This window comes from Petaurus breviceps, unplaced genomic scaffold (assembly GCF_028583685.1).
Source record: "Petaurus breviceps papuanus isolate PSGF00001 unplaced genomic scaffold, PetGlider_PUasm1.0 91133, whole genome shotgun sequence".
In the NCBI taxonomy this organism is placed as follows: domain Eukaryota; kingdom Metazoa; phylum Chordata; class Mammalia; order Diprotodontia; family Petauridae; genus Petaurus; species Petaurus breviceps.
In genome coordinates this window covers 52,772,526-52,800,503 of record NW_027187419.1, presented here as the reverse complement: position 1 = coordinate 52,800,503, position 27,978 = coordinate 52,772,526, and the positions used below count along the sequence as shown (strand labels likewise).

The window sequence follows — 27,978 nt, the reverse complement described above, 5'->3', positions numbered from 1 at the left end:
GCCAGGAGCTGAAGCTGCCACATGGTGCTGGCTGGCTGTGCTGGCATCTCAGCGGCTTCTCTCCCCAGGGGGGCAAAAGCCACGCACTCCCACTTACTGGGTCCCAAAGTCCAGACTGCACTGAACTCTCACTTTGTCCTGTGCATCTGTGTGTTGATAAATCTGGAAACAGCCACAGCTGCTGCTGATCTGAAGTCCCTCTGGCTGGTCAGGCCCACCCTGGGGCAAAAGCCTCAGCATGAGGCTGGGCTCGGTTCCCAGAGCACTGCGCTGGCCAATTCCTGCCAGCCTGCTAGGCTGTCCTCAGCAGCAGGTTAGCTTCTCTGTGTCATTTTGTGGGTCCTGCAGCTCCAAAGTTTATTTAGAGTCCCCTTTTCACATGGATTGGGGAAGGTGGAAGCCGGATCCACGGGGAGGTCCTGTTTCTACTCCCTTGATGAATTATGATTAAGAGGCAGTATAATATAGTGGAATGAATGCTTCATCTACAAAATCCATGTCCATTCATTAATTAAGTCTAAAAAAACTTTCTAAGTCTAAAAAAACTTTCTATCACTGTGGTCATCATCCTATTATCCTGTTGGCATATTAAGTAACTCAAAACATCCATGATATCTGTTAGTATTACAAGTCCCTTGCTAACAAAGAACAGTCTTCAGCTCCGTGAAGGATGGCATTCATGAGTTGCTATGGCCAAAAATTTAGCACCTGGTTGCCCATTCTATGATGATGAGCATCGCCTAATTTAGCTAGAATGTAATTTAAAACAAATGCTAAGCTAGCATTCCACTTATAAAGTTATAAGCTTTGAAGAAACTACAACGAGGATCTGGTGAAAGATTTAAGTAGGAAAATGCCAAATTATTGGTGCTACCTTTACTATTCACTTAAAAAATAATTATGCTGGCAATCTGCTGTCAAGAAAACATTATTCTCTCATGTCAACTACTGAATTATTGATGCCACTGCTCTCCTTCCACTATCATTAATGATGCAGATGTACCTCTACAGAATAAATTCTGTTAAAATGCTGGGGTGGTTAGGTGGCGCAGTGAATAGACCGCTGGCCCTAGAGTCAGGACCTCAGACACTTAACACAAAAACTAGCTGTGTGACCTTGGGCAAGTCTCTTAACCCCAACTGCCCCCCAAAGAGCAATAAATAAATAAATAAAAGAAAAATGCCAAATCTTGTAATGTAACCTCATTACCATGAATGGTAAGTCAATACCAAGAACAGGGAACATTGGTAAATACATGATAAATAAAAACTTGTGACAAAGAAAAAATGGAGGAGGGAAGAAAGATAGGGGATAGAGAGTAACAGGATTTAAATTATAAGGATAGTTTGGAGTATCTATGTTAAAGTAAGGGTAGCTAGGTAAAGCAATGGATACATTGACAGGTCTGAAGTTAGGAAGACTCATCTAACCTCAGACACTTATTAGCTATGTGACCCTGGACTAGTCACTTAACCCTGTTTGCTTCAGTTTTCTCATCTGTAAAAAGGGCTGGAGAAGGAAATAACAAATCACTCTAGTGTCTTTGCCAAGAAAACCCCAAATGGGGTAACAAATAGTCAAACACAACTAAAAAGCAATTTTGAGTAAATTGGCTTATATAATACACACACTTCTTACTATTGTACTCACTGTTAATGTCAGTAGCTTCTGTTTTGTCATCTTCCTCAGCCATTATATCTGCTGTCATTGTAAGCAGCTCACCACCAAGGGGATCTGAACATACTTTACTCTTTAACTCTTCAGGTACTACAGGAATTTTTTCATTACTCTCTGGTGGAGTAGGCAAAAATATAGGTACTGGCACCTAATAAACCAAAGTATCCACTGTTATTATACACTAAAAACTGTTAGTAGATATCTTTTACAGTGAAAAATATTTTGATACCTGATTTATTTTTATTATGCTACAATGTGTGCAATTTTGAAAAGAACATCTGTTTTTTTTTAATTGCTAGTATTTTCCAGGTAAATATAGAAGTATTTTCCAAGCCATCTAGAGAAAATTAGAAAAAAAGAGTTTTTGGAAGCTGAATTATTCAGATACTGAGTGACAGATAGCAGCAGAACACTGTCAACAACATAATGAACAGGAGATGAAATTGATTTAGAAAGAAATAATGAAGTTTAAAGTCCAGAATTAAAACCAAAGGCAGGTAATATCCCAGCATCTGATAAATCCTAAATAACAAAACTGGTGGGGAAATGTATTAAATTTAAAAGCTGTTGGAGAAACTAGAAAACAATATAGGAAAGGAGGAGAAATAAAACATTGAGCTTAGATCTGTATCTCCTAACACAAACAGAATAAATTCCAAATTTAACAATAAATACTAAAACATACCACTAAAATGTTAGGAAAAGTGGAATTTGTGGTTTAAAATTATGGAGATGATTTATTCAATGAACAGTATCATCAGAAAGAAAGCAAAAGGACCTAAACATACTGAGATGTTTTCCCATGTTCCTCTGTATTCATCATACTGGGCATATTTTTTTACCAGTATCTCTTTTTTAAACTTACCAATATTTCCCCCAGTAGCCTTCTCCCTTGCTCCATATAATATAAAATAAGCCTTCCCATATGATAAATATATATATATATATATATATTTTTTAAAAAGAGACAAAAAGGAAGAGGTTTTAAAAAGCCATCAACACTGATCAAAATACTTAAAAACTGAAAATATGCACAATGCACCATAATTATGGATCTCCCACCTCTGCAAAGAGGTGGGGATATCTCTTCTTTAAGTCATTTTTAATTTTGCAACATTTGTTTGTATTTTTATAGGTCATCTTTAAATTTACATTGTTGTAGTCATCAGATATATTGTTTTCCTGGCTTTATTTACATTAATCTGCATTAGTTCATAGAGATCAGTCCATAAGAATTTCTCTGTATTCATCACATTAGTAATTTCCTTCAGCACAAAATATTCTATTGCATTCATGTACCGTAAGTTCTTTAGTCACTTCCCAACCAACAACTACTTTGTTTCTAATCCTTTTCTATCATAAAAAGTACTGCAAATACTTCTTATCAATGACATCCTCCTTGGGTATAAACTTAGTAGTCTTAACTCTGGGTGAAGGGAGTACAGACAGTTAAGTGACATAAAATGCATTATTTCCCAAATTGCTTTCCAAAACTGCTATACTGATGCACAGCTCCACCAGCAATGCACCAGGGTATTTTTCTTCTGACAAACTCTCTAATAATTTCAAAGTCAAGTAAGTAGAATCAGATGACCAATATACACACACAGTAACAATAAACATATCAACAAAATGAATTTTTAAAACTACTGCAAAATTATACTGAAAAAATCTGGACTCAAATAAGATGTGAGATGGCACCAAACCACATTTTCTGTGCACAATGAACACCATATAGCTAAATTTTTTAAAAATACAATGCTATTCTTGATGATTGTTTTCCCTCTTTTTTATCCTTTATTATAAAAGACAGTTCTCTAGGAGGTGGGGGGTTACATTGGCCAGGGATACAAGGCTACAATAAAAACATTATCTCAAAACAGAGGTATTATATACCTCAAAGTAATGAATTTTTAAAAGTGAAGCTCAATCTGAGAAAAAATTCTGCCCTAAATCTTCCAGGAAACAAAATCAGAGAACTAATATTTATGATTTATGCAATTAAGACCCATTTCTCTAATAGTTAAGTGGTCAGAAGACAACATGAACCACTCTAAAAGGAAGAGAAATCATCAATATCACATAAAATTAGGAATGAAGTCACCAGAATAGCAAAAAGAACTTAGGAAGATATGTCAGATTTTTTTAAACGGGAATTTCCCTCTGTCTATGACAGAAGCTTCATTATGCTCAATCAAATAATTTTCTTATTTACAAAAGTCTGATGGATCTCAAAGGTTTAACTTACTGGAACAGGAACAGATGTAGGAACAGGAATGTTCTGACTGTACATATGCATGGGCACTGGGATATACACAGGTACGGGTATAGGAACTGGAACATATTCAGTCTTCCAATTGTCTTCTAAAAAGCCAAGATAAGAAAGTTTAGGCAATGATATTAAATAGTACTTATCTTATCTAGCAAGAGTCAAATTCAGAGAATCATAACATTCGAAAAAATGAGTAAAAGTCAATTAGAAACTCTAACATGTGAAAAAGGCTTACGAAAATAAAGAATTAAATCCCCTTGAACCTCTGATTTTCCTGACAAAGAAGTTATACTTCTACTGAGACTAGCAAAAATGGAATTTAGGGATTCACAACATTCCTCTCCCTCAAAAAAATGGACAAAGAAAGGAACTTTTTAAAGTATCAAAAGTCCTAAAAAAAATGTTTTTTAGGTTGAATGAAATAAAGCAATCCATTGGGTCAATTGGTTAAAAGTGAATCAATCTAAGGTTTTTATAGAGAATAACTGCTTGCAATACTACAGGTTATATTAATCCACAAAATAGAGATAAAATTTTCCTATGTTTACTGATTTCATTTTAAGGAACAGGAAAACAAGTAAATTTTAATAGACTTAATAAAATGGTTTGTCTGTAAGCACACAAATTTTATTTTAAAAATAAGGAATGGAAACCATTACTTATATATTTCTAACACAAAAAGCAGTTACCAATATTTTTTCAATTTCTACAGTTCATCATATGACTATGTATATTTTCTCAGAAAATCCTAATTTTTCATCTCCATTATTTAAAATGTTTCTTATATTGGGGTGGCCAGGTAGCACAGCAAGTAAGAGCACTGGCCCCAGTGTCGGGATGACCTGGGGATCGAATCCAGGCTTAGACACTTAGCACCCACTCAGATACACCTGGCCATGCAACCTTGAGCAAGTTACTTAACCCCAATTGCTTAGGGGTGGCCAGGTGGCACAGCGAGTAAGAGCACTGGCCCCAGTGTCGGGATGACCTGGGGATCAAATCTGGGCTCAGACACTTAGCACCACACCCAGAAATAACTGGCTGTGTAACCTTGAGCAAGTTACTTAACTCTAATTGCTTAAAAAAAAAAGTTTCTTAAGTACTGAAGCATAATAGTATTTCCCAAGAACAGACAACACAAATTCAACTAGCCGATTTTCTGAAACAGAAATGGATTTGTTCCACTTAGGGAAGTAAATCAGTAGTGAGATGCACAGTAAGTCTCGAGGTCAAAAAACTTACCTGTCTGACAAGATTTTGTTTGCATGTGAGGTTTACAATATGTGGCCTTCGTCATTGTCAAAGGTTTACAAAGAACTGCTTTGTTCTTCATCTCTTTGTTAGGTGTTGGGGAGGGAGGTGGTGCTGAACTCTAAAAGAGAAACATACAAAGAGTTGATTTCTTAGTTACCAACTCTGCATATCCAAATGTTAGGAGTTAGCTTATATTCTGCTGTTATGATTCTACAGATACTAATGTTTGTTTTGCCTAGCATGAAACAAATTCATCAAATTTTACAACAGAATAATGAAAATCAAACACTATACAGGAAAATCAGCTCTACTGGAAATCCATCTGTACGTTTAAATAAAAAGCATTAAAAGTACATGCCCTAGAATCATAGCTCATTTGCAGTATCTTTGAAATAAAATATTATTTTCTCAAAACATATGTGAAGAAAGAATACTGATTTTTAATAAAATACTACAATGTCATGCTTGCAAAAAGTTTTTATCCTGTAGAACAAAAAATCTCTGAATTCAAAAAATACTTTTAGAAGAAAAATACTTCTTCCAGAACAGCTAAAGTGTAAATATAACTTTCTAGCTTGCTCGACTAAACAACTGCAAAGTATTTACAAAGGTAAGAAATTTTCATTAAGGAAAGGAAAATACCTTTATCTTACATTAGCCTTTGATGTTATGAGCACAGTTTCAAGAAACATCGTAAATGAACTGTGATCAATAGGATCAAGGCATACTGTAATGGATGGGGAAGCTAAAAGACTAGAAACATTTCACAACCGACAGCGTAACAAAAATAGGCTTCAAAGACCCATTGCCTCTTACAAAACTACCTTCCCTCTCCCCTGCCTGTCTCTCATAAATTCCCTTGTAGCATTATGATAAATCTCTGATACAAGAAATGTAATGGAGTTAAAGGCTTTTTTCCTCTGTCCCAATGTACATAAAATTCAAAGAAGTTAACAAAAATAATAAAGTCTTTTCATTAAAATCTTTCTTAAAATAAATTGCCAAGGACATATGAAGCAGGAAGTAATTTAGTACAGGCAAGCATGTAGTTAGTTTTACAGCATCTACTCTTAGCGGAGTAAAGTATAATCTTAATATTCAACAGTCTCATGAGGAAAAATAATTTGGCAATTTATTGTATTCAAATATGTATAGTTGTTGCAAGGGCTTTATTTTAATTTTTTTTGCCCAAGGGAGGGAGGAAAGGAAGAAATAAGAATACAGTAGCAAAAAAGAAAAAGGGGGGGGGTGAAGTAAGAAGGGTGTTGAGGAATCCTTTATTAAAAAAAAGGACAAGAAAAAAAAGAGAAATAGGAAAAATTTGAAAGCAACAGGTTGCTCTTTCATGTATGTCTGACATGCACATACTCTCTAACAAGAATAAGACATATATAATAGTGACCTGAGCATAATCCTCTTTTTCAATTCTTTGTACATGCAATTTCCCATTCTATTTGGTGTGTTCTGTTCAGAACAAGAAAAATTAAATGAGGTAAAGAAAAGTATCAAATTTAAGACTTACGGTTACTTTTGTCCGAGAAGTCTGGCAACCCTGGTCTAAATATAAACAGAATGAAAATAAGACAACTTCATTTCATTCCATAAATCTTTTAAATAAACATTATATCAATAAGACCTGTGATGTTGTTGGTATGAGAATCGCCTCACAGAACATTAATCTCAACCCTTCTGAAATTTATAAGATCCAAAGTTGCCTGTCAATCAGAGAAGTGATTATCCATCATGACAACATTTATCAATCAAAAAAGTTTTATCAAGGAACTGTTAATGAGCCAGGCACCAAGCTCAGGACTGAGGAGATAAGCATAAAAATGTAACAATTACTACACTCAAATAAGTTTATAAAAGTGTCAGAAGGGGCATTGGAATTCAGGTCTGTCTTATTCCCAAACCCAATCCACTACAGCGCATTGTCCCTCTAAATTAATATTACTTCTACTAAATTTTACTGGATTTTAAAAGTCATTTGAAGATAAAGTTATAAAATTCTGGTATACTTAAAATGGAAATTATTATCAATTTACCTAAGTTTTACAATGAAAATATCCTAGACCTAATCTGGAATAACATCTCTGCAAACAGTTTGTTGAATGAATTATAAAAGGAAAAATCAGCTTGTCTCAGCAAAAAATGGATTTTCCTTTATGCAATTATGATATGAGTCTTCCATACACAAGACACAATGCCAAGTGCTTCTAGAAGTATTTTAAAACACAGAAATATAGTAAATACAAGAAAAAAAACTATTTGAAATGTATTATTTTCACTAAACCAGATTTCAAAAACAGTTTTTATCTAAGATTCTTTCTTAGGTAATAATCCCCCAATTTCAAATGCCCTGAAATTTTAAAACATGGGATGATGTAAAGTGGTTTGTTTTCTAGATCTGCAGTCAAGAAAATCTGAGTTCAAATTTAGTAGCATTTAGTAATAACTAAGTAAGTGACCCTAGGCAAGTCAATCTGCTTCAACTGTGAAATAGGGATAAGTTTACCTAACTAACGAACTGTAAGGATCAAATGAAATATTAGTAAAATGCTTTGTGTAAAGCTTAAGTCACTACATAAATGCTAGTCATTTTATTATTGGCAAACAATTTAAATTAATACTAACATTTATAAGAATGGCTACTAACATGGCTTTGGAGTTTTGCCATGTTTTCTTATTTAGTGGTATTTAATTCTTTACAACCTATAAACTTAGGTAGAACGTAATCACACACAAATTAAGAAATATCTACAAAACTATTAAAAAGTTCAGCAAAACAGTATTTTCACTAAAAGCTGTAGAAAAAAATAAACAGTCAATAACATCTGGAAATAATTTTAAGTGTTAACATATTTTTTGCACTTTTTTCAAGAAGTGCCATTCAAGGATACCTGATTTCAGGTAACAAAGTTTTTTAAAATGTCAAGAATCTTGAACCTTGCCTCAAAGTCCATGCCAAGTATAAAAGGAAATAGATTGTGGATAAAAATAAATCCTTCTAATCTCAGATTCTCTGATTCTAAGCTGCATTTAATTTTGTTCTCAAAATCTCCAAGAAACGGAATACTCTTTGGTTTTAAAATGGAAAAACTGAAAACTTTGCAGAAACTTCCCAAGTTACTCCCTGAAGCAATACATACCGTAATGTAAGTTTTCAGGTCCTTTTTGGGTTGCCATGTTAGGTTCATTTTGCTGACAGTAAAAACGCAGTAAGCAGTGCTGATCACAGAAATGCTTCATTTCCCCACGCCACTGCACACGTTCTTTGAGAGTTCCTTGGGATTTACAACAGTCACACCTTGCAGCCTTAATATAAAAGGAAAGTTTCAGATATTTTAAATAAGAGGTCTTTCACAGAAAAATCCAATTGTGTATATATATGCAAATTAAAGGATTTCTTAAATTAACTTTTCTCATCAATTTTGGAATTCAAATCCAAATGAGATTTTTAAAAACAAATCTGATGAAAAAAAATTATACCCCAAATTATGCTGTGTACACATGCAATTTTATTAAGTCTAAAAAAAAAAAACAACTTTCTTCCTTAGCAAAAAATGACTGGTTCATCAAATTTTCAATAATTTCTTATTACTTACCAAGGGTGAGAAAGACCAAAATCATAAAAGTATCGAACTTAAGTGTGTTTTATTAACCAAAATTAATGTCAATATCAAGTTTTATGGAGTCATAGTTTTAGGCCCACCTGGAGATACTTAAGTTGCAGGCTAATGCAAATTGCCAAGTCGCATGTAAACACACCAGTCAAAAACCATGAAAAAAGAAATAAACAATAAAATGAAATTTGATTGTATAATAAAAGATTTCCTTTCCAAACCTCAACAGATGTTGAGTAAAAAGAGAGTGTATATATATATAAGGATTTTAACAATCCTTATGAGATCACTGCAAAGGGCTTTGACCTGAAATACACCATTACAAGCAACACTGACAACTATTTGTATTTAAACTAGAATAGCATAAATTAATGCTTTGAGGTTAAAATTTTTTAAACAGCAAATTATTTTTAAGAAGGTCAATCTATATCCCAGTCAAGATATGGCTAGGTGTCATTCTAAAACATTTCCAAGCAGAAAAAAGGGTAATTCATGGTGAAAACAAGGAAATTATCATGCTATTAAAAATATACATGTACAAATAGTAGTTCATTAATGTGAAACTATTCAGGGATGTATAGAGAGAAAGAGACATATCTATATATATATATAGTTTGTAGCCTATCCATGGCCTGTTTTCTCCACCCTTTGTCCATTTTCACTATCCCCTAACATCTCTATAATAGGGCATGGGAGACAAAAAGATTGAATTTCAAATTCAGTTCCTGTCGATGTCAAATGTTTCTAAAGTAATTTCTTTCAAGTGCTATGCAATTTTAAAAAATCATCTGCCTAATGCAGGTATGGTTCAATAACTGGTCAAGACATCTGTGCCCATATACTTTAAAGATTTTCCTATAGCTTAAGGTAATCCTGGCCATGATTTTCCATGATGACCCCAAATAATCAAAGAACTGGTATATGAATTCTATTTACTTAATTTATGGCTAGGGAGATCTTAGAAAAGCTACAACTTCAAAATTCCTGTTCAAGAATGTCGACTGATATGTTCTTAAAGTCTTATGTAACAGACATACCCAAAGATTAGAACACAGGATCTTTTTTTTCTCCAGGACAGGTTTTTCCCCTGCTAAATAAAGGTTGAATAAATGATTCTCAGTATCAATTATGAATACCAGTGATGGAAATGTCACTTCTCATCAGCAAATTTCTGAGACCAGAATTATAATGCTACCTAGGAGTCATTATCCATACTTACATGCCAAAAAATAACATTAAATAGTTAGACATAATATTAACGCAGGTAGTATTTTAACCCTAATCACAGATAACACTTTCTGAATATGATCTAACTAGAAATTAAACAGGAAAAAGTCTGCTTTCAATTGCCCTATATTACACTCAACGAATAACTACAGAAAAATGATAACCTTATCTACAAGGAGTTACAATATAATAAAAGGTGTAGAATATTCATGTCTGCATTATTATTAATGATCTTATTATTTCCATGAATAAATTCTTTTAACTTCTAGAGGCTCATTTACACACCTGTGTTGCACTCTGTAAGCTTTACTCATTCAATATAATGCAGACCTAATAGTAGTATTGGAGAGTTATGTCACTGTCTGGCTCTAAGCATAAATATTGTTTAAATTAGCAATCTAAAGGTCAGGAATATGGAAAAAAAAATAAAGTCTGAGTAGTTCTAATTATATGATGTGAACAGTGAGAAAACCATAATCCTTTATTTTATGATTACTGATTTCCATAATTTACACTGAGAATTTAATATAATCAATAAGAAAAATATGTAAATCCCCCCAAATAACACCCAATAGCAGACATGCATTTTCAGAGTGCTTCAAAGAGCAATTACCATTGTAATCCCTTCTTTTCCAAAAACTTCTACCAACACACACTTAATAATAGGTGCTTTAAAAAAAAAAAAAAAGAATAGGGGTAGCTAGGTGGCCCAGTGAAGAGAGCACCAGCCCGAGAGTCAGGAGGACCTGAGTTCAAATCCGGCCTCAGATGCTTGCCACACTTACTAGCCATGTGACTTTGGGCAAGTCACTTAACCCCAACACCGCTCCAAAAAAGGAAAAAAAAAAAGTAAGAGATTTGCTCAATATGCAATAAATATGCAGTATGCAATATAAATATGCAGTATGCAATGAAAAGCCAAAGCTCAGAACTTAGTTCAAAGTTCAGTTGTATTCCAAAGACAAGTTTTTCTCAAGTAGCAGATACTTTTTAAAAATTTTATTGTCCCATTACCCCAAAACCTTTCTTTAGAAGATTGCGCTTTGTGAATTAAATATATTACCTACTATACACTTCCATCTTTCAAAATAATTAGGGAGTAGCTATCCCTGCATTCCATGGAGCAAAGTTTGAAAATCACTACACTAGACTTTAAATCCAACCAAAATCCAACTGAACAATCTACTGGGCAATACTGTAATTTAAAAATTTTAACTACTCAGGCACAGTGAGTAAAGCACCAGCCCCAGAGTCAGGAGGACCCAAAAATTTGTTAATTTTCTGTAATAAAGTAAACCTTGCCTGCCTAGTGATTAGGCATGGACAGAATAAAAAAGAATACAATTTAAAAAGAAACTTAAAAGACTATATTCCCATCCACGGCAGGAATCCTTTCAGGTACCATCTCTGAATTGCTGTTAGTCCAGCCTCTGCTTGAACCATGTACAATGACTGGAAACACCCCACTTCAGGAGATAGTCCCTTCCAGAGTTGGACAAGATTAACTGAATTCATATCAACCTCTTCTTTATATCAGGATGTGGAGGTCCAACCTAATTCCAGTTCTGAATTCTGTAGCAATAATCAAATTCCAATTTAAAATTATTGTGGGGAATGGGGTGGAGAGGTATCAAAATTTAAAAGATGTAAAAGGACTTCTACAAAGCTTTTGTTAGGAAGCTTTTATTATTTTCTAATTATTCTTTTGTCTAACAAAGCATACTTGGTAGCCAAAATGAGGCTACCAGACAAGTAGATATCTTCAATGTGGTCAAAGGTCATTCATGTTTTAAAAACCATGATAAAGCTCCAGTGGCAAGGGGAAAAAACGTCAAATTTCTATAAAAACTTTTCAAACAGTCCAAACAAGAAGAAGAGCAGGGGGCACCTTGCACAAACAGTAGGTCTTTTTCAGAATGGAGACTTTTATACCTGTCTATACCAACTGTTTCAAATGCTAGGTGTAGAAGAGGTGTACAGGGGAAGGAAAGGGATGATGCGAGATAATAAATGGAAAAAACTTCTAGATAAAGGCAGAAGGATCACCCACGATTAAATATGTGCCAAGAGACCAAGAAATATTTTGGGAAACAGCTGGATAAATGCCAATATATTTGATATTACTCACAATGTACTTTTTCACAAGACAAGTTACCTCAATTTTAACTCCTATGTTGTAATAAATCACAAACAATAGGGGACATATACTATGAAACCTGATCATTTAAAGGTACAGTATAATCCAGGAGCTTAAGAGACCATAAATTTGAAAATTTCAAAAGAGTACCAAAAAAGAGTACCCAATAGCTCTATCATATGTGTCAAATACTACAAGTTAAAGATAAAGCTAGTTTTGCTTATGGTTGATATAGCCTGTATTAATTTATATGATTAAAGCCAAACTCCCAAACTGAAGATAAAAGTATGGGTATAGTTAAAGAGAACTCAGTAAGAATTTTTTTGTGGAAACATTAAATAAAGAAGCTGGAGTAAAATAACAATATATTTTGCCAATCTAAAAAGAAAAAGATCCTTGAAAATAGCTGAATAAAGGAGATTGAAATAAATGTACTATTTCACTCAAAAATAATGGCTCATCAAAAATAACAACGAAAAACCCCCTCCTTCTACTCTGCCTGTTGGCAACATCATCTGAGATGCCCAAGATAAATCATCTTTAGCTCCTTTAGATCAGCCAGCACAGAGTTGACTGTGCTAAGACACCAGTATTTTTGGTTTACTCTGCTGGTCCTTGTCAGGTAAATTGATATTTTACTCTTATACCTTAGATCAATAAATACAAATGCTTTTGCCTGAAATGAGAAAATTACTGTCTTCAAAGAAAAATACTTTCAAATATACAAAAAATATTCTGGATAAAAAATAAGACAAAGAAAACACAATAAAAATGCGTTTAATGGATAGAATACTGGCATTAAACATAACTAGATAATTAACTGGCTATTTCACTAATTTTTTAATATTTTTAAATAAATTGTTTTATTGAATTTCCAACATTGGACATTGCATGAAAGAGAACATTAAATACAATTATCCTTTAAACAAGTAGTAAGATGAACAAATTACAACTTGTGGAATTAGTCTGCATATTTAATGACAGATCATTTATATTTGCTTCTCAAGAAAAAAAAAATTAACAGATTTCTCTATTTAGGCTACAGAATGAAAATAAACACAAGGTAAGACCCTCAAAGAAAGCAATAAACTAGAGACAGGCACATTCATGAAGTTGTGAACACATTAACAAAATTTTGCAAGATAATTTTTACCATCTAAAAATATACCAGGCTTAGGTTCACAACATACCAAGAAGGCACCAAATTGCACAATAACTATAAATCATCACAGGGTAACAATTTCTGTCTCTAGTATTAAAATGTTAAGATAAAAATTGAATTAGTGGTAGGATCAAGTTTCTTAGTTATGATTTTTCCAGTACTAAACTAAGCCAATGTTAATTTGCTCCCCCCAACCAAAAAAAAAAATCTTGAACACAAAAATAATTTTTAAAATTTCACATCAGGCACTAATGTGCTTAGCTGAAGTCAATTTAAAAAAAAAACCTCAAATGGAGCAAAAGTTCAAAAATTGAATACAAAGAACAGATTAAAAAACAAAAACAAAAATCCAAGCTATTGGTATTATTTATTATAGAAGAGAAGGCATGCTTCAACCTGTATATTAGAGGTTATTTTATTTTTCCCTTGCCTGGCTTTTCAATTTAGACCTGAATTTTAAAGGTTTAAATCAATATCAACAAAAAAAGCAGTAATTTTTAAAATGACTTTTAAATAAAATAAAACCTTTAACCTCAATTTTGCATACCTGACAATTCAGAAATAATATCCTGTTTAATGTTCTAGAATGGCATATATTAAAAAAAATTTAACTGCTACTTTTCACCTAGAAAAATGAGTAACTATATATTTAACTGCAGATCTTCTGGAGTCATTCCAAGATTTCCTTCAAGTCGTCAAGAGTTAGTTCCATTTCAGTGGCCAATCAATTTCATAAATGGAATGCGTAATATTCGCCAACATTTCAAACTCTTATTGTTTATTTCCTCAGAGGTAGCTCACAATTTTTGTAAGGGTGGTGATGAATTCTGTCTTCTTATGCTTTAGAATTGTATCCATAACGTAGCTTTAATTATTGAGATGGTTTTTCCATGTTGCTGGCACAGGAACTAGAAAATACTTTCTCCAGGGTAATATTTGACTACCTCAGTCCAATTTTACACTCTCTCCCACCTACAAGATAACCAACGCTGTGCAAAATGGACTGAAATCATTAAACCTTCCTGAGTATTAAAAAGTAAAATAATTAAATTACAGCTTCAAAAGAAATGCCTTTGGTCTCGTCTTTCCATCAAGAGTCCTTTCACCTCGAAAATACTGAAAAAAAAAAAACAAAATCTCCAAAATTCACAATTAAATTTGGAAGTAGGCTGAGGTAGCAAGAAAAAAAAAAAAAAAGAACACATCTAAAATACATCTCAACTGTTCAAAGCAATAATTGCCAGCTAATATTTTTGAATATTTGTAAATGGCCATCAAAAAGTTTTTTATTAAGACAAAACTTTATAAAAATAACCTGATTTATAAAACTAAACTGGTGAACAGATATCTATTGTATTATTTAAGACTATACAATATGTATTTCACCAAAAAAAAGCTACTTCAAGTTACAAACATCACCTGAAATGACATAAATCTTATTTTTACTGACTGCATGGAAGAAACTATTCTAAACTCACTTGGGTGACATTTTAAAGAAATATGAATTGTAACATTTGCAAATGAGGCACTCAAATGCAGCACTTCGTTAGTGACCAATTAAAATAACTGTAGAAGCCATCTAAAATTCTGAGTTACTTGCCTTATAGTACCAATCTTGAAATTTTTTACAGCATTCTTCACTGCAGAAATCTCTCACCACACCATCAAGTTCTTTAGTTGCTCCCTTTTTACAAAGCTGAGAACAATAGTTGCAAGTAACACATCTCAATCCTAAACGTCTTGCAAAATCTTGTTTATAAAGCAGCTTGCATCCTGAAAGGGATACCAATATTTAATATTGACATAATCATTCAGGTCATTTTCTTCAAGAGAGAAGAAGAGGTGTTAAATCATCTATAGTATCCTCCAAAACACATGACAATATACTAGCTATACAAATGGATTCAAATGTTTAAAATGCTAAATTTAAGAAACTTGCAATCTAATGTGATGATAAGACTGAAAAATCAAACACACTATTTAGACACAATAAAATGATTAAACTGGAAGTAATACATAATTAGGTTGAGTTAAAGAAGACTTTAAGATTGTACAGAATCAGGGTGGCTAGGTGGCACAGTGAATAAAGAACCGGCCCTGGAGTCATGAGGACCCGAGTTCAAATCCAGCCTCAGACATTAACACACACACACACACACACACACACACACACGCCATGTGACCTCGGGCAAGTCACTTAACCTCAATTGCCCTACCTTCCCCTCTCCAAAAAGATGGTACAGAACCATATTTGACAGCCTTTTATAATTTTTTCTTTTCCTATTTTCTAATGAATGACTACAAGCAAACTCCTTTACTATCTCCTAAAGAAGTCTTTCCATTTCATACCTCTGTTTGGACCATTTCACCAAAAAACCTAAGCTATCACACCAATGTGAAATATATCCTTCCTAACCTACCAAAATAATGCGTGCTTTAGGATCCATGAACTTGTTTTTTAAAATTTTCAGTAAGTGTAATTGGTTTCCTTTGTAATCCTATGTATTATATTGTAGGCATTTAAAAAAACATTGTCCTGAGAAAGGGTTCATGGTGTCAATTAGATTGACAAAAGGATCTATGACACAAAAAAGGTTAAGAATCACTGCTATAGGAAGTTTTTCCTTTTAGTTATCAATTTTTTCTGCTGGTATAAATATTTTTCTTATTTAAATTTGCTTGTATGTTTTTAATCAATAATATTCTAAGCACTAGCTTAGGGTAAAGATCATGAATTTTATTGACCTGTATATCATTCACAGTGCCTTGAACAACAACAGACAATGAAATTATTTTGTGACAAATATAAATATTAAAGAAATCAGAATCTACTATTTTTACCCAAAGGGATTATGCTACTTAATCAATTTTTACTGCAATCTGAAAGATTATACTTCAGTCTTTCTACCGAAGTCAAAAAATAATCAAACTGCATTTATCGTTCCAAAGAACTTTCCCAGCATTTATAATTGACTTTAATTTTACAATTTCCCCTACTAAAAAGATAGAAAGGTCAAATAACTTTATAGACAAGAAGCCTCTGATCCAAATCTATTAAACCATCTAAATAAGCAATGAGTGTAAAAAAAAAAAAATGTTTTTTCAACTGGTCTGCTTAAAAAATGTTTGGCATAACAATTACTCAAAAATTATTATGGAAGTTTACAGAAGTACTTACCTTCACTACAGAATGGCCTCTTAACTCCAGAAAAATTTACTGTTTCATGCAGGGTTTTCTCTTCTTGGCAGTATTCACAATATGTAACAATGCAATGCAACTTCTTATAGTCATCTGAACATGTTTTGCTGCAGAACTGATATACTTTGTTCTAAACACAATAAAGTGAGAACCAACTTAAATGCCAAGTAAACATTATAGCAACAACAGCAGTTCATTTAGCTAAAAGCTGGGGTCTAGAACACTTAATGCAGGCATATATATAAACCATAAATTCCAGGCACCTAATTTACCTCACTTCCCTGTTAAATCAGGTATTGTCCTCCAAAATGTCACTCCTGACCCTGACACATCTAAATTAAAAACAGAAACAAACAAGCTAGAAATCTGGCTTTGCTAAGAACAATATGGAGTAGGAACTAAACAAAAGTTCACAACTATGAAGTCATGTAAGATTTATGAGTAGTCACAATTCTGAGACATAGGTAACGCAAGAATTCAAACCATCACTTACAGCTTCAAAATGGATTCACTAGTTCAATATCATACAACTAGCTAAGTGTTGGAAATAAGATTGAAACAGAGATGTAATTTCAGTATCCCTGATGATGATTTTCATTTCTGTCATCTACCTCAAAAGCCTTATTTTCTTCTCTGTTCCATTTTCTACCTGCGAGCTGTCGTTTGAGACACCAACTGTATTATGAAAACCCACCCTTGACTACCCACTTGTCAAAACATCCACCTTAAATCACTCTATAGTTTACCTATCCATTTACATGTTATGTACTTCCCACCCCAGTGAAACCTAAATTATTTGAGAGTATGAATCATGGGTTTTTCACTTTTTTGCATTAACAGAACTGGGCTTATGGAATTTTAGGAGTCCACATTATTAATTTCATAGGTACAGGGAATTCCCAGGGGTATGAAGTAGTTCCATTACAGATATATGTCAGAATTTCATCTGATGTACAGTTGCCAGGGACACTGAAAAGTTAAGTAATTGGTCTATGTCTTTAAAGTCAGAACATAACAGAAACAGGATATGGACTCTGGCCTTCCTGACCAGGTTGATCCAGAATGGTCATCTTCTCTCAGGTTCCCAATAACTAGATATTAACTCAAACTGAAGACAATCATATCCTTTCCAAACCAAAATTAAGGCAAATCAATGCTAACAGGGCTTCTAACTCTGAAACTCTAATAATGGAAATAGTTGAACTATAATAAGACAAAAAGGATATGCTGAATTAGTCCTGCAAGATTGGGCAATGAATGACTGGTACTCTTCTCCCAAAATGATAATAACCAACTGAATATACAGCCTGACAGCTTTGTGGAAACTTGGAGAGAAAAAATTATACCCCCTTAATAGGAAGATGAGAGCTAAAAAGAAAAAAGAGAAAGTACTTGAACTTGACAATTAAGGGGTTACTGGATGAAATAGATTGCCACAAACTAGAATAAGCTATGTGCCAAATACACCCAAATATAGATTGCAAAAGCGTACCGAGAGGGAACTATTATACCACAACAATCTGAGAATTAAATCTGATACAACTTTAAATGCATCAAGACTTCATGGCTATTTTTAAAAAAGCACCTAAGACAATTTCAACCATTTAACTCCCTCCAGAAATTCACATTTTCCTTCCCTCTGCTCAACCATTGGAATACCATGACAAAACTATGCCTCCCATTAAAGTAATATTAAATATTCTGCTGGATCGGACTCTTAGTCCCCAATGTAGAGCACTGAAACACCCATCTAACAAAGGCCTTGATTTTTTGCTACCCCAACTCTAACTCAAACTAGGAGCAATTAAAGTGGAACAACAGAAGAGTGATGCTGGATTTGGAATCTGGAAGACCAAATTCAAATTCCACCTTAGATATTTATAAACTGTGTGACCATAGTCAAATTATTTACCTCGAGCCTCAGTTTCCTCACCTGTAAAATGAGCATAACAACTTCTACTTTGCAGAGCTCCATTCAGGACCAAATGAGAAACTTATATAAAGTGATTTGAAAACTTTAAAATAGTCATTAAAAATCTAGCTATTATTCAGAAGCAACTGGGTGGCACAATGGATACAGTTCCAGGGCTAGAATCAGGAAGACCTGAATATAAATATAGCCTCTGACACTTAGTACTAGCTGTGTGAACTTTGTCAAGTCATTTAACCTGTCTGCTTCAGTTTTCTCAACTATGAAATGTGAATAATAATAGCACCTAACTCCCAGCATTGCTGTGAACAAATGACATATTTTTATTAAAAGTTCTTAGCATAGTGATTTAACATATAATTAGCACCATATAAATGTTTTATTTCTCTCTCCCTTGCCAAATTTTGACTTTCTTGCAACTATATCAAATAAGTGTTTTTTACAATCAACCTGGTGCCTTGACTACAGAGCCAATAAATTTATCTTGGGAACTCTAGCATCAAGCATGTGCTTAATTTAAATAGGGGTTTTCATTATCTCCTAAAGGTTAAAAATCAAAAATACAAAGAAATTTTTTGTATTAAAAGGGTTGCCTTAAGAAGATCATCTAGGCCAATATAATGATGATATGACTGAGCAAACAGTGAAGACCCAGGATAGTGATTTGCCAAGAAATATTGATCACAGTTATAGCTCAAAAGATAGATTCTACACTGCAGGTAAACATATGCCTTAAAGACAAACTAGATGGTGCAGTGAATAGAGGACCAGCCCTGGAGTCAGGAGGAATTCACATCCAACCTGAGACACTTAACACAAAACTAACCCCAAAGAAAAAAAAGACAAGCTTAATTGTTTGAAAGAATGAAGAACACATATCTGGGTAAAAAATATGCCTTAAAAGGCAATCATAATCAGAAGGAAAAAAAATTCCCTAATTGAGATACATATTTGAGATACAGAATCAGAAATCATATTTGAGATACAGAATCAGAAATAAGAGATCAGAGAAAAGGAAAAGAGAAAATGGAAAAGGAAAAAAGGTTGAAGAAATAGGGAATACAGAATTGAAAGTAGACCTAAAAAATTAGATACTTAATCTCTTAAACAATTTTTTTTTAAAACCCTAGAATGATAAAGGTAGCAGAAGTTGCAAAAAATATAATTACTTATAATAAGGAAGAAAAAAATGTATAAATTTCTGGGGAAAGAATGTTGGGTTTTTTTTTTTGTTGTTTTGTTTTGGTTTTTTTGCTTTTCAGAGGGCAACAGGGCTTAAGTGATTTGCCCGAAGTTACACAGCTAGTGTGTTAGGTGTCTAAGGCCAAATTTCAACTCAGGGCCAGTGTTCTATTCACTGTGCCACCTAGCTGCCCCAGGGAAACAATGTTCTTAAAACAAGTAAAATTATTTCTTCCCCACAAAGTATTCAATGTAAAAAATAAAGCTAACCAATCCAATGTTACTGTGAAATATGTACCTTTTTTTGAGAGGTCACATTTACTCCACTGATTGAACTGTTATGTAACAGGGAAAAAATTTAACATTTCAACAAATTACTTATTACTAAGAACTTAGTTACTACTATGTGTTATTATTATTGCACTGGAAGGACTATATAAATGTTGGCTATTCATTATCATTACTATGTTTAAATAACTGTATTAAGACCTGATAATTATTAATTAAATATGTTTAAGTAAATATTAAGTCAAACATCCAAGAAATTTTGACAAAGAAAAATACTGTCATTTACCTGCAAAATTACTCATTCTAAATGATAAGGCTAACTATAAAATAACAACAACTTGCCTCCCATTCCAGTATCTCAGGTTTGGAACAAAAGGAATTTTTGCAGTAACTGCACTTCAACTGAATATCACTTGGTGCTGCAAACTGACCATTTGAGGATGACTGCATACTAAGAGCCTGAAACACAATGTAATAAAAATAATTTATATTTTAATTAACTTAATGATTATTGAAATGATGGGAAATTTATACACCATAAAAATATGAACGTGAAATTTATTTTTAAAAACCACTAATATAAAAGTTTTTATGTATTTAAATTCAGAAACCTTAGTAAATTGATAACTAAAGAAGCCTTAAGAATACACTTCTACAACTTCTTTATGATAGACATTCAGAAACTAAAATACAGAGCAGTTACATAATTTTCCTGAATTACCTGAATGAGGAGCAGCAGAGCTAGAACCAAAGCCTGGACTCTTTTCGTTACACCAATAAATACATCTACCTCCCTTCCAATCGGGAAGTGTTTCTTAAAGAAGGCCATTTTAATTTTTAAAACTCTAAATGAATGAATCAAATCTAAAGAATTCTTTTATGAATAATCATTCTTATCTCCAAACTAAAAATGTGAAGATAAAAACCTAAGCCAGGTGGGCACAAGAACAGCATGCAGCTTGAGCCTAATTTACCAACACACAAGTCTGACACCTCAACCATGAGCTCACAAGCCATGAGCTTCTGTTTTAACTTTATATAAAGAGATTTAGCGAAACAAATGCCAGTCCCAGGAAGTATCTCTGTCTGGGATGTCAATCAAGTTGGGGAGTCAAATGCCATAGTAAAGCCATATATTTAGGGTAAATCATGTCACAGCAACTTCATAATCTTATAATGAATTGAAATATGATGGATGCTGCCAAAAGAAATTAATTCTTCTCGACAGAACATATTTTATCAACTTCATTTATACAAAATTTGTATGCAAGTATTTGTTATATTTCATCTCTTGAAAGTCAGGTCTGAAAAAATAATACAAATGTATTCTGTATTCTCTGGCTCAGTTTTTATGCACTACATTAAATCTTTCTGTGTTACCATCAATAAAACTGATATACAGAAAATAAAATTTTGATTATCTAATTAATTAATTAAACTAATTAAAGAAATGTAGTCAAAAAGTATAAAATAAAGGACAATTTAAAAGTAATTTCTATACAATAGTCTGGTACATATGTCTCCTACAAAATTGGACACAGTTTTAATTGAACTTTCAAGATAGTATTGTGAGGTCCAGTAAAAGAGAAGCATAAAAGACAATCTGGAGTTTTCATATTATTTCCCTATCAGAACAGGTAGGAAAGCTGAATTAGAGAGTCTAAGAGTTGATGGCACATAAAAAAATAACCTAGAATATGTATGTATATGGATAAAGGTTACATAAAAACAAATGTCAAACCTGAAATTTAGCCACACAACTGGAATTGCAAAAGTTGTACATTTTTCCATCAGGCATCGTGGCTTGGTACTGAGGTAAAGAATTTCGCTTACAAAAGTGACAAATGATTCCCACACCTGAGAGAGAAAAGGACCACATATGATTTCCTTGCAAACTAAAGTAATTGGTTTTAATGACTAAAAAAAATCCATCTATTTAGTACTTTAAGGTTTCCAAAATGCATTCCTCAACACAACATTATGAAGTAAGTAGTACAACAAGTATTATTAGTCTCATTTTAAAAACATAGAAACTAAAACTCAAATAGGGTAAGGGACTCGTAGCTATCAAGTTTCTAGAGCTGAGCATTTGAACCCAGGTCTCATGATTCCACTCTTCCCTATCCATGATACCACAAAGACACTCAGAAAGTAAAACCTAAAGCACCGTAACAATTTCAGGAGCTATCTAGTCAAGAAATTATTTGATAATAGATAGAAAATAGTAACTGTTTTTATGGCATACTTTTCACAGGATCATAGGATAACAAACTATGGGGCTGGAGCAATCCTTAAGGGAATCCACCTATTCCAAGGTCCCTCATTTCATATGGGTGATAAAAATGAGAAGGGATGACTTTATCATGGTCATAAAGCTATGAAGAAAAATTTCAATGCAACATTCTCCTGTCCACAATCCTTAGTTCCATACCACACTATCAATTAATTTGTATGCCTAGTGCCTTATATTTTACTTAGAACAGGATAAGATATAAATAATTCAGTCCCTTCTGTATCTCAGAAATACACATGGAGCAAAAATTTTAGCCATGAGGATAAAGAAGTAATAAAATTTTAACAATATTTTAATAATAACTGGTAGAGCTATGAAAAATATAATTTACTTTGAGGTTTTGTAATTTCATTGGTTTTGTTATTCTCAATCTTCTAACATTGAAACAGAATGAGAGTCCCTATAATTTGGGAGATAAATTAAGAGTTGCTGTGACTGAAGATTTCATCACCCTGCAGCCAAACATGGTGAAGGACTGTATTTATTATTATAATCTGGTACCTCAAAAACTAGAACCACAGTGAAAGCTCTGGTGGGTTCTACTGAGCTGGTTAATTAAGCTCTGAATACTGGCCCTCCTGTCCAAAGAAACCTCAACAAGAACATTTAAAGACAAGAATCTTTTTAGTGGGGCACTAAATTAGTATTCTTTCTAAATTAATAATGTAACTAGTTTAAAAAATAACAAAAACTAAAGAAAAGATGTCCAAAGGAGGGGAAAATAACACCCACACACACACACACCCACAAGGGGTGGGGAGATTTTTTTTTTTTAACTTTAAACTTACAGGGGCAGCTAGGTGGCCCAGTGAATAGAGCACCAGCCCTGGAGTCAGGAGGACCTGAGTTTAAATCCAGCCTCAGACACTTAAACACAAAAACTAGCCGTGTAACCTTGGGCAAGTCACTTAACCCCAACTGCCCTCCAAAAAGCAAAAAAAAACAACAACTTTAAACTTACTTGGTGATTTTGCATATTTTGTCTTGTGTGTGTTCATGCAAGCAGTTGAACAGTATGGCTCCATATATCCATTAGGACCTATGCACTGAGTCATATCAAAAAACCGGCACTGAGTTCTACAACCAGTACATGCTGTCAATTTGCCATATTTCTAAAACATAAAATAGAAAACAGTGTTATTACTTAATCATTAAGAATCAATTCAACTAAAAATTATTTTTAAAAAATTAGTCTATGTATTATAATATAATGATTGGAAACTTTTAAAAAGGTAAGCAAAGATACTTAGATATTTAAATGGTTGAATCAAAAAATTATCAAAATACTAATAAATTCAATCAAAACAATCAAGTTTAATTTTTTTTGCTAGCTTTTTTTAAATTTAAAAAAAAAAACATATCTGAAACAAAAGCAACCACATTCATTCACCAAAAAAACAACAACAAAATAACCCACATGGTCCATAATCATATAGACATTTGGGCATGAATGTCTTTTTAAAGAAATTCCTCAAAATTGTAAGTGCAGATTATACTAAAAATTTCAACAGCTGACATTTATTTTAAACAAAGATACTAATTTTTTTTTTAATTACCAAATTTAAGTCTCTTTTAAAATAGTTTTCAGGGCAGCTAGGTGAATAGAGCACCAGCCCTGAAGTCAGGAGGACCTGAGTTCAAATCCAGCCTCAGATACACACACACACTTGCTAGATGTGTGACCTTGGGCAAGTCACTTAACCCTAATTGCCTTGCCTTCCCCCCTTAAAAAAGAAAATAAAATGCAGTTTTCCTCTCTACCAAAATTCACATCAGATGCAATTATGGATTACAGATAAAAGACTAAGGCAAGAATTCAAAGCACTCAACTTTGTGCTTATTTAGGGAAGAAGTAGTACACGTTTCCACATTAACTGACAGAGAAATTAATTGTGGCTAATAAAAATAAGAAAGTGAAAGTACAAATCAACAGAACAAGTTCGTAGAGTTTTTGAATTCAAAATATACAAACCATTCAACATATAATTGCACTCAAGGTCAACTATCAGAAAACAAATGCAAGTTAATAAATCAATCCCTAGACTAAACTGCAAATAACTTTTGAAGGTGTACTTGTCACTTTCTGGAATATTCAAGATTGCAATGCAACCTGTAAAGGCTGAAGCAACATACAACCTCCAATGATTCTGGGATGTAGAAGCAATTAATTCAAATTTATAGGAATAAAAACAATTCAAGCTAAAAATGTCCAAAGGATATTAATCAATATCCTGTTGTGAAAAGATGCTGAAAACCAGTAATAAAAAATGCAAATTAAAGCAACTCTTAAGGTTCTTTCTCACACCATTCAGAGTCAATGAGGGATGAAAACTATGGAAAAACAGGCACATTACTGAAATTAAGACCAAAACCAAGAACTATTATATAATGTACTTTTCATTATAAAGTGGTAGCTCAGTAGCACTTAGCGGCAGTTATGTGGCACAATGGACAGAGCACTGGGCCTAGAGTCAGGAAGTCATGAGTTTACTTAGGCTTCAAATATTTATTAGTTGTGTAACCTGAAGAGTCAAGTTAGCTTGGGTTTGACTTAGTTCCCTCATCTGTAAAATTGGAATAATAATAGCAACCACCTTCCAGGGTTGTTGTGAAGCAAAATAAATCAGTTGTAAAAGCAGTGCTTAGCACAGTGCCTGGCACATAGTAAGCTCTATAAAAAATGCTGGCTATTATTACTAGAACAAAGAATAATAGATTACAAGATTGGAGAGAACCTTAGAGAATCCAACTATTGACGGAGCTGTGATTTGTTCCAGCACTCTGGAAAGCAACTTACTTGGAACTATGCGTCCACAATTCACTAAACTATGCATATCTTTTGATTCCATTACTCAGTCAACATTACAATGAGATCCCAAATCCAGTAAGAGTAAAAGAAACCAAACATATTATATTGTAGCATTTATTTTTTTGGTAATGTCAAAGAACTAGAAATTAAGGAAATGACCATTAACTGGGGAATGGGTGAACAAAAGCTATATAAATGTAAGAGAATATTACTGCACTACAGGAAAAAAATGAAAGGAACATTTCAGAAAAACAAGAGTAGACTAACATCAACTGATGCAGATTTTACCTAGACCATTATGACAATAAAAACTAATTATGCCATTACGGCCAAAGTTCTTTCATTTTTGTAGTTGTTGAGTCATTTTTCAGTCGTGTCCAACTCTTCTTGACTCCATTTGGGGTTTTCTCAGCTAAGATGCTAGAGTGGTTTGTCATTTTCGTCGCTAGTTCATTTTTCAGAAGAGGAAACTGAGGCAACGGGGGTTAAGTGACTTGCTTAGGAGCTAGTGTCTTTTTTTAATGTCATAGTAGTTGCTTCTCTGCTAGCCATTCGGGGTTCTGCAAGAGCTTCATACTATAGCAAAAAGTTAACTACAAGAAAACTTGTTTAGATAAGCCACTAATTCTGGGGGTATCCCCCCCACAGAATGAATTATTTTTCTGCAAATCTACTTGTAACATAGCTTCCAAAACAAGTGGCATTGGAAAATGGGGTTTATATTTCTTATGGTTTAATACCAAACATGGAAGGATGTTTAGGGAAATAGTGCCACGAAGAATATTTAATGTATTTGCCAGGTGATGAGGATCAGATATATCTCATATGAGACCAAAAATGGACAAGGAAAAAGAAAATAGTTCATAAAGAAACAGTAAGTCAGATAACATGGAATCACAGCAAGTATGCCCTAGCATAAAGTAGAAGAGCATTAATTCTTATTGGTTCATACCTATAAACAATAAGCAATAATAAGCAAAGCATAGTTAATAAAATGAGTAAATTTGAATCAAATTAATGTCACAGGTTTGGTGGGATATGACACACTAGAAAAACAATAAAAGATCATACTAAGCTCATAGTTGTTTAATAAATGAAACTGAAAATTTTAAAGACTTGGATAAAATGGGGGAAGAAGCAAGAGGGCAGAGTAAAGGCAAAGACTTACCTGCCCTCTCCCAAATTAACCTGTGAACAGCTCTAAAATAACATCTCTAAAAAATTTTGGAGCAACATAATAAACAAGACAGGGTGAAATAATTTTCTAGCTCAAGACAAGTTGGAAGAATAGCAAGAAAGTTCTGTCTCCCTAGCTAAGAGTGGAGCATAGTCCAGCCTAGCCCATACCCCAAAAAGGAAGCAGCAGGCCTCAGGCATGTGTGTATTGATGATAGCTTCTGGAGCTCTCAGTCCACAGACTTTAAGGGGATTGGACAACTGGTCAGAGGCAGATTACAGGGGTATCCTTGGCTGGTACGGGGTTGCAGGACTCTTACACTATAGGTCAGAGTCTGAGGATAAGGAGGAGCTCTAGCACATAATAGCATGAAGTCACAGGATAACAGGGAGCCCAGTCACAGTTCCAAAAAAAAAGTGCTTTGGTCACTCAGAGACCAGAGCACAGGCCAGGAGAGCAGTGACCACACCTCTCCTTTGGAAGAACTGAAAACACAAACCCCCAGAACTAGCTCTGAAAACAGCAGCATGAAAAATCTGAAGTTTGGGACTATGCTGCCTCTATCCTGAAAGCACAGCCCAACTTTTAACATGAAGGTAGAAATCAAAAAATATCCTGGAAATATGAGCAAAGAACAAAGCGAAAAAAACAGCAACAACAACAAAACCTAACCTAATGGATAGAAAGTAACTGCGGTGACAGGGAAGAATAAAACAAATTCAGAAGACAAAAAAGTCAGAACAGTTACATCCAAAGCCTCGAAGAAATGTTAATTGGTCTCAGGACCACAAAGAATTTCTGGAAGAACTGAAAAAGATTCTAACAATCACATAAGAAAAGCAGAGGGAAAAATGGGAAAAGAAATGAGAGTGATGTAAGAAAATCATGGGAAAAAAGGGTTAAAAAATTGGAAAAAGAGGCATACACACACAAAATACTGAAAAAGGTTAACACCTTAAAATAGGATTCGTCAAATGGTAAAAGAGGAACAATAGTCAACTGAAGAAAAACCATTCCTTAAAAAATCAGAATTGATCAAATGGAAGATGTACAAAAATTAACTGAAGAAAAAAAAGCAAACTGGTAAAATGGAAAAGGAAGTACTAAAGTTCACTGAACAAAATAATTCCTTAAAAATCAGAAAACCTGACTTTCAAATATAAGACTCAAGAGAAGCATCAAGTTAAAAAGGGAAGAGAAATCGTAAGATTCAATAAAATTAAATTGTTTACATTCCTACATGGGAAAAAGATAGCTGTAACTCCTAAGAACTTTATCATTATTAGGGCAATTTGCATATATAGACAGAGGGTATGAATGTGAGTTAATTTTACAAGATATATATTACTGGATATCTAAAAAAATAAAATTAAGGGGTAAGAAAAGGGGATGCATTAGGAGAAGTGAGGAGGGAGAGAAAGAATGGGGTAGATTATCTCACATAAAAGAAGTACGAAAAATTTTTAACAGTAAAGACGAAGATGGGAGGTGTAAGTGGTAGACAATGCTTGAACCCTACTGTCATGGAACTGATTCATAGAGGAAATAATATGTATCTTTAGTTAGGCATAGAAATCTATCTTACCTTACAAGGGAAATGGGGGGGGGGGGGGGGGGAGAAAAAAAAAGAAAGGGGGGAAAAAAAAAAACCCAAAAACACAAAGCCGATTATAAAAAATAGAGATTTTTTTATTTTCTCTAAAAAAAAAAAAAATTTTTAAATTTGTGATATATTATATATCAAGCA

At 33.4% G+C, this 27,978-nt stretch overlaps 1 protein-coding gene across 3 annotated transcripts in view; it reads right to left on the bottom strand.

Moving 5' to 3' along the window:
* The window catches only part of ZMYM2 (zinc finger MYM-type containing 2), a 93,100-nt gene that overhangs the window by 13,966 nt on the left and 51,156 nt on the right, over positions 1–27,978 (bottom strand). For all 3 annotated transcript variants that reach the window (XM_069080695.1, XM_069080696.1, XM_069080697.1), the window contains 10 exons: positions 23,207–23,357; positions 21,694–21,809; positions 20,295–20,411; positions 16,532–16,682; positions 14,954–15,126; positions 8,354–8,519; positions 6,727–6,761; positions 5,193–5,322; positions 3,927–4,042; positions 1,652–1,826 (listed from right to left, as the gene is read on the bottom strand). In XM_069080695.1, the coding sequence (XP_068936796.1) occupies positions 1,652–1,826; positions 3,927–4,042; positions 5,193–5,322; positions 6,727–6,761; positions 8,354–8,519; positions 14,954–15,126; positions 16,532–16,682; positions 20,295–20,411; positions 21,694–21,809; positions 23,207–23,357 (1,330 nt within the window). The remainder of the gene's footprint in view (positions 1–1,651; positions 1,827–3,926; positions 4,043–5,192; positions 5,323–6,726; positions 6,762–8,353; positions 8,520–14,953; positions 15,127–16,531; positions 16,683–20,294; positions 20,412–21,693; positions 21,810–23,206; positions 23,358–27,978) is intronic.